The following is a 5,835-nucleotide window of genomic DNA, read 5'->3' as shown; positions in this document are numbered from 1 at the left end:
TTGCCAAAAAAAAACTTAAATTTTTTAGATAGAACAATTATCTATTAAACTATATATCACACATGTGGTATCTAACAATCATTAAAATTAACTTTTTCATAATGGGAAAAAATCCAGAGAAATAGTAGTTGGCCTGTAATAACTCTAAATTAACTAAATCAGTGAGAGAAAAAAAAAAGTAAGGACAAAAAAAAAATGGAAACTGATAAATAAAAAAAAAAAGAAAATAATTGTCCAATTACCAAAAAAAGAAAGAAAATAATTGTCCAAAGATTTTAATTGGCCCATTCTCTCATTCTTTAACTCTAAAACACCGAGAGAAAAAAATAAAAACAGAGGAGATTCTCTTTGGCATCTCTGAATCGAATCTGAGAAGAAGAAGAAGAAGAAGAAGAAGGAGATCGATGTTCGAGAGGGAATTAGATGCATGAAGTTGGATTATTTGTGGATCTGAATTTCTTCACGCAGCTTATCTTGACGTTATTCTTTCTCTCAATCGGTCTCCTCTACTTTGTTAAAAGAACGGCAGCCAAGTACTTCGAGGTCGGTGGTGGCTCCGGTGGTTTCGATAGAGACCATCGCCGAGATTTCATGGTTCCCGACACGGTTGAATGTTCTGTCTGTGGGAAGACTTCTACCAAAAAGTGCTCTCGTTGCAAATCTGTGAGATACTGGTATGTTGAAGAGAGTCAAGATTGATCTTTATTAGGGTTTTTAGATTTGATTTAGACGTAGCTGGAGATATAGTAAAGGAACAATTTTGCTTTTGAAAGTTTCGATTTTTAGGATTTCACCAGCTACGCATACAGAACAATCTTGCTTTTGAAGGATCTGTTTTTTGAATTTGGTTTTTTTTTTTTTTTTTTCTGCCTCTGTTCTTTGGAACTAGCTCTGCGGATTGCCAAACGTCAGATTGGAAGTCAGGACATAAACTAAAATGCAAGGTGTTTCGGAGTACTGACTCATCACCGGTGGGAAGAGATGATATCGATTACAAAGCTTCTCTGTTTGGGAATATGTCTGCTTCTAAGAAGAGTAAGGTTGCATTGGTTCCTCAACTGAGCCAAAGCAAGGCTGGCATCAAGCCAACAGATGTAATGGTCTTCTTTTTAGTAATCTGATGTTTGACACTCTCTTGATTGTTTTCATCGTGCAAGTCTGATTCTGTTTGCATTCTTCTGCAGGTTCTTTTCCCATACGAAAGTTTGGTTAGATATTATAACTGGGACAGACCAATAATGGCTCCTTGTGGTCTCACCAATTGTGGAAACAGGTTTTTGTTCATATGGTTTCTAATGTAGCTTTAACGCATCAACTGAATGAGTTAAATTCTTTCTAATGATTTTCTTTTTCTTTTGTGTCAATCCTTTTTCAGTTGTTTCGCTAATGTGGTTCTACAATGCCTTTCCTGGACACGCCCTCTTGTTGCATACCTTCTGGAGAGAGGCCACAAAAGAGAATGTAATTTTTTCGAGAAATTTTAATGCTTCACAACTCTTCTAGTTGGATTTTCTGTATTCATTTCAATTTTATTTCTATGTTTTGTTTAACAGGTAGGCGAAATGATTGGTGCTTCTTCTGTGAATTTGAAAATCATCTTGACAGAGCAAACCATAGCCGGTTTCCTTTTTCACCAATGAACATTATTTCACGGCTGCCGAATATTGGTGGAAATCTTGGGTATGGAAGACAGGAGGATGCTCATGAGTTGATGAGGTCAGCAATTGTTTTTGGTTGGTGTAATCTAGCGGTGGAGTTTCTGTCAATCTGTCAGCTAATGCTTTTAGAATTCATTTGATTTAGGTTTGCAATTGATATGATGCAATCTGTTTGCCTCGACGAATTTGGTGGAGAAAAAGTGGTGCCTCCTCGCGCCCAAGAAACAACACTAATTCAATATATATTTGGTGGTCTCCTTCAGTCACAGGTGTGTTTCCTTATCCTAGTAGCAGGTCTTGTGCTGTCTGTGCAAATTTTAATAATCCAGTGATGTACCATTAGTACAAGAATAATGGAAGGTGTGTCGAGACGACATACTTATGTTCGCTTTAGGTTTGAATCGTAGAGTCACTAGACACTAGGTAATAAGTTTGTAACAGGTTAGCCTAGGGCCTGGATTGGATCTTACATTTAGTTCGAAACAGGTTAACCTACAGACTGAAGTAGATCTTTCTTATCAACCTACTCTTAAGAGGTTTGTAATGTGAGTGAGTGGAAGACTGCATGTAGTCATGATCTCATTTTCCAATTTTTTTCGTTCAAGTTTGATTGCACTCACCCTTGCACTCTTTTTATCCCCTATGATTGGTTTTATTGAAGATGTTGAAACTTGCTTCAGTTGCTTTATATATTCAACATATCATATCTATGTTTCATGTTTGAAACTTGCTTCAGTTCCTTTAGATTATCATCCTCTCTCTTTTTGGAACATTTCCCTCATTTGCTGCATTTTTCTTATTTTGCAGGTCCAGTGTACTGCTTGCAGTAATGTTTCTGACCAATATGAAAATATGATGGATTTAACTGTTGAGATACATGGGGATGCGGTATCATTGGAGGAATGTCTCGATCAGTTCACAGCTAAAGAGTGGCTTCAGGGGGATAACTTATACAAATGTGATAGGTATTGTATTCCTTCTGACGCCTTAATTTCTTCTAAAACAGAGACATAGTTGATAGCTCATCCTGTGAATGGAATATTTTTCTCAAAGTTTAGTATTTCTTTTCCAGATGTGATGACTATGTGAAGGCATGCAAGCGCCTTTCAATTCGTTGTGCTCCAAATATTCTTACAATTGCCTTAAAAAGATTCCAGGTTTGGGCTCCATTATCCTCACTTTTGCTTTTAGTTAGTCTTTTTTTTTCTTTTTCTTATTCTTCTGACATAGATGGTCTAATAAATCTAAAACTATGTGCAGGGTGGGAGATTCGGTAAACTGAACAAAAGAATTAGTTTTCCCGAGACATTTGATCTAGGCCCTTACATGAGCAGTGGAGTAGAAGGATCAGATGTATACAAACTCTATGCTGTGATTGTCCATTTAGATATGTTGAATGCCTCATTTTTCGGCCATTACATATGCTATGTCAAGGACTTCCGTGGAAACTGGTATAGAATAGACGATTCTGAGGTAAGAATCATCTTCTGTCATTGTTTTGGTTGGCTATTACGGATGTTGACATAAACCAGGATGTGAATACGAGAAAACAAGAATTTTCAGAGATCTTCTTCTAATCCCGTCTAAAAATACTCGCAGGTGGAAAAGGTTGAACTTGAAGATGTCCTTTCTCAACGAGCATACATGCTCCTCTACAGCAGGTAGAGCCTTTCACTTTCTTTCTTTTTTCTTGACAAGAAGAATATATATCCTTTTGCGGAGTTCGTGAATTTGCTAGAACTGTTGAGCAAAAGAGCTTTAACAGATTACGATATCTGGTATTGGTGCAGGGTTCAGCCCAGACCATCAAATCTTAGATCCGAAGAAGGTCAAGATGAAAAGAAAACAGATACATTGAACACAGAATCTAACCAAGATGGCTCTGTTGAGAGTTCCGGGGTGGGAGCAAATGACACAAGTGTGTCCTCTCTGTGTAACGGCATCATCTCACATTCAGAAGACCCTGAATGCGGAAAAGAATCATCATTGTCGTCAATGTCAGCATCCGTACCAGTCTCTGAAGAAGGAAAGGAAGTTGACGCAAGGGTTGATACAGTAGATTCTGAATCAAACCCTTCTATTGACATGGAACATGATTCCGGAACAGATCATCAAGAAGAAGCAGCAAATGGGAAAGAAGATCCAGCGGCTGAAAATCTGGCTGTTGATTCTTCTTGTTCGGACATTACTACTCTATCTCCATCTGCTGCTACAGTATTCATACCTCAGGAGAACGAACATTCAGACAGCGAGTCCAAACCCCTGGAGAAAGAACATTCAGACACCGAGATGATCGATGCTCAATGATATTCCAAAAGGATGGTGGTGGAATCACAAAACATTTTTCATGGCTCTTGACAATCGACAAGGGAGCTTCTAACTTAACAATAATGCTGGTGAAAATTGCTTTAGACACTGCAATTTCTGGTGCCTGAAGAATATATAGAAATTGTTGGATCCTAGAATTTCCGTATTGAGAAGAAATATAGGGTTCTTACTAGTGAGAACTATAGAGCTTACAAAGCCAGGATTGGTACTTTTCTAGACATAAGAGATAGAAACTTCAGGATCGGTTAAGTTATTCTTTTGATTTTTATTTCTCTGTTAAAATAGATGTTACCATTGAACCCAAAAACTATTATAGCTTGAAAGGACTACTAAATATGGAGGAACACATTGACAACTTTGTGGTTGGTTCAAGTGTTTTTGGTTTGAACACATAAATCAAACCAAATTTGAATTTTTGACCGGTTTACTATCTATGGTTTTTGGTTTATTATTATTGTTATCACTATGCATCCCTAGATTGAGGGATGTCCAAAGAATTCTACGTGTCAATTTGTTTTCTGTCGTAAAAGTAAAATTATTATTCCAAACCAAAGCTAGAGCCTAATTTTATGGCTAAATCTACATCCCTCAGTCTCATCACATTTGGTGGATGATTTCAAGAACTTCCTCCGCAACCATTTTAGCTAAATCTACCATTGTGTTAATCTTCATCATCTTTTTATTTTATCTTTTTGTGAAATCTAATATACTTTTCACTCATTCTCGAACTACTTCTTATTTGAATGTTGACTGATTTTGTCATCATTTAGATTGTTTCTTTCTGGATTGAGAACCATTTACTCTCCAATGGTCGACCTTTGACGGTTCGAAAATCACATGTAGAACTAGGTTGCATGGAATCAGAAGCGGGTACGCGGAAGCGAAGCATTTGGAAACGTGGAAGCGATTTTTATAGAAATTATAGAAAGTGGGTACGTGTTGGAAGCGTATATAAAAATTAATATATATATATATATATATACATATATATATATAATAAACAATAAACATTATATCATATAAAAAATTATAATTAACATACAAATCTAATACATAAATTCTAAATATCTCTCTATATTTAAAAATCAAATAGTGTACGTTTACAATAGAGAAAAGTCAAATAGTTCAAAGTCAAAAATTTAAGATCATTTTTCATTCTCATTTTACTAATTCCATCAAATAAAATTGTTTTAAATTTTTTTTTTACCAATAAAAACATCATCAAACTCAAATTTCTCGAAATTAATTTAATTCAATTAATCATTTCAACATCTCCCTAATAAATGTTCCATGCTGCTATCATTTTTCTAACTATGATATTTTAAAAAATAAAATACAAAATTAGTTTTGGTTTTTCTTTTGTTGTATAAAAAAACTATCAAAAATAATTTCTTATTTCTTATTTATTTTGTGACATCAAATTTTTTAAATGGAATCGCAACCTTCCAAAATAGAATCGTAAGCTTCCAAGGAGCTTCCAAAATGAATTTTTTAGAAGCGTTATGGAAGCGAGATTCCGAAAGCTTCCGAGAGCTTCCGATTCCGACTAAGATTCCGAAGCGGGAAGTGGACGTCCGACGAAGCTTCCGTGCTTCCTAGATGTAGAATGCAAATACCCAAAATCCTGCACGAAAAAAATATTTATAAAGAAATAGAGTTAGAAGAAAAGAAAAGGCAAGTAGAATTGATATCCAAATAAAAAAAAAATTATATCAAACCTGACATACTTTATTGTTAATTTTTATTAAATTTTAAATATTTAGAATCAGAAAATCTAAATTAGTAAAATTATATGTTGACTTACATCTTCCTTTTTAAAATTTTTTATTTTTAAAGAAATTATCCTGTC

At 35.1% G+C, this 5,835-nt stretch overlaps 1 protein-coding gene across 1 annotated transcript; it reads left to right on the top strand.

Moving 5' to 3' along the window:
- The first annotated feature begins 291 nt into the window (after positions 1-291).
- LOC9316670 (ubiquitin carboxyl-terminal hydrolase 19) lies at positions 292-4,400 on the top strand. Its single transcript, XM_021029212.1, has 11 exons — positions 292-674; positions 890-1,094; positions 1,185-1,273; positions 1,376-1,461; positions 1,554-1,716; positions 1,804-1,927; positions 2,466-2,623; positions 2,731-2,815; positions 2,919-3,131; positions 3,258-3,319; positions 3,449-4,400. The coding sequence occupies exons 1-11, from the start codon at positions 424-426 to the stop codon at positions 3,963-3,965; spliced, it is 1,953 nt and encodes a 650-aa protein (XP_020884871.1). The 5' UTR covers positions 292-423; the 3' UTR covers positions 3,966-4,400.
- Positions 4,401-5,835: the final 1,435 nt, after the last annotated feature.

This window comes from Arabidopsis lyrata (genome assembly GCF_000004255.2).
Source record: "Arabidopsis lyrata subsp. lyrata unplaced genomic scaffold ARALYscaffold_4, whole genome shotgun sequence".
Classification (NCBI taxonomy): Eukaryota; Viridiplantae; Streptophyta; class Magnoliopsida; order Brassicales; family Brassicaceae; genus Arabidopsis; species Arabidopsis lyrata.
Note: the sequence above shows the minus strand (reverse complement) of the source record. Positions and strands in the feature narration are given on the sequence as shown.

Excerpts from the sequence above, each read along its gene's own strand:
- LOC9316670 (XM_021029212.1), top strand. The coding sequence starts at position 424 with ATGCATGAAGTTGGATTATTTGTGGATCTGAATTTCTTCACGCAGCTT. Across the intron at positions 1,928-2,465 it reads GTGGTCTCCTTCAGTCACAG|GTCCAGTGTACTGCTTGCAG; the intron begins GTGTGTTTCCTT and ends CTTATTTTGCAG. Across the intron at positions 3,132-3,257 it reads ATAGAATAGACGATTCTGAG|GTGGAAAAGGTTGAACTTGA; the intron begins GTAAGAATCATC and ends AAATACTCGCAG.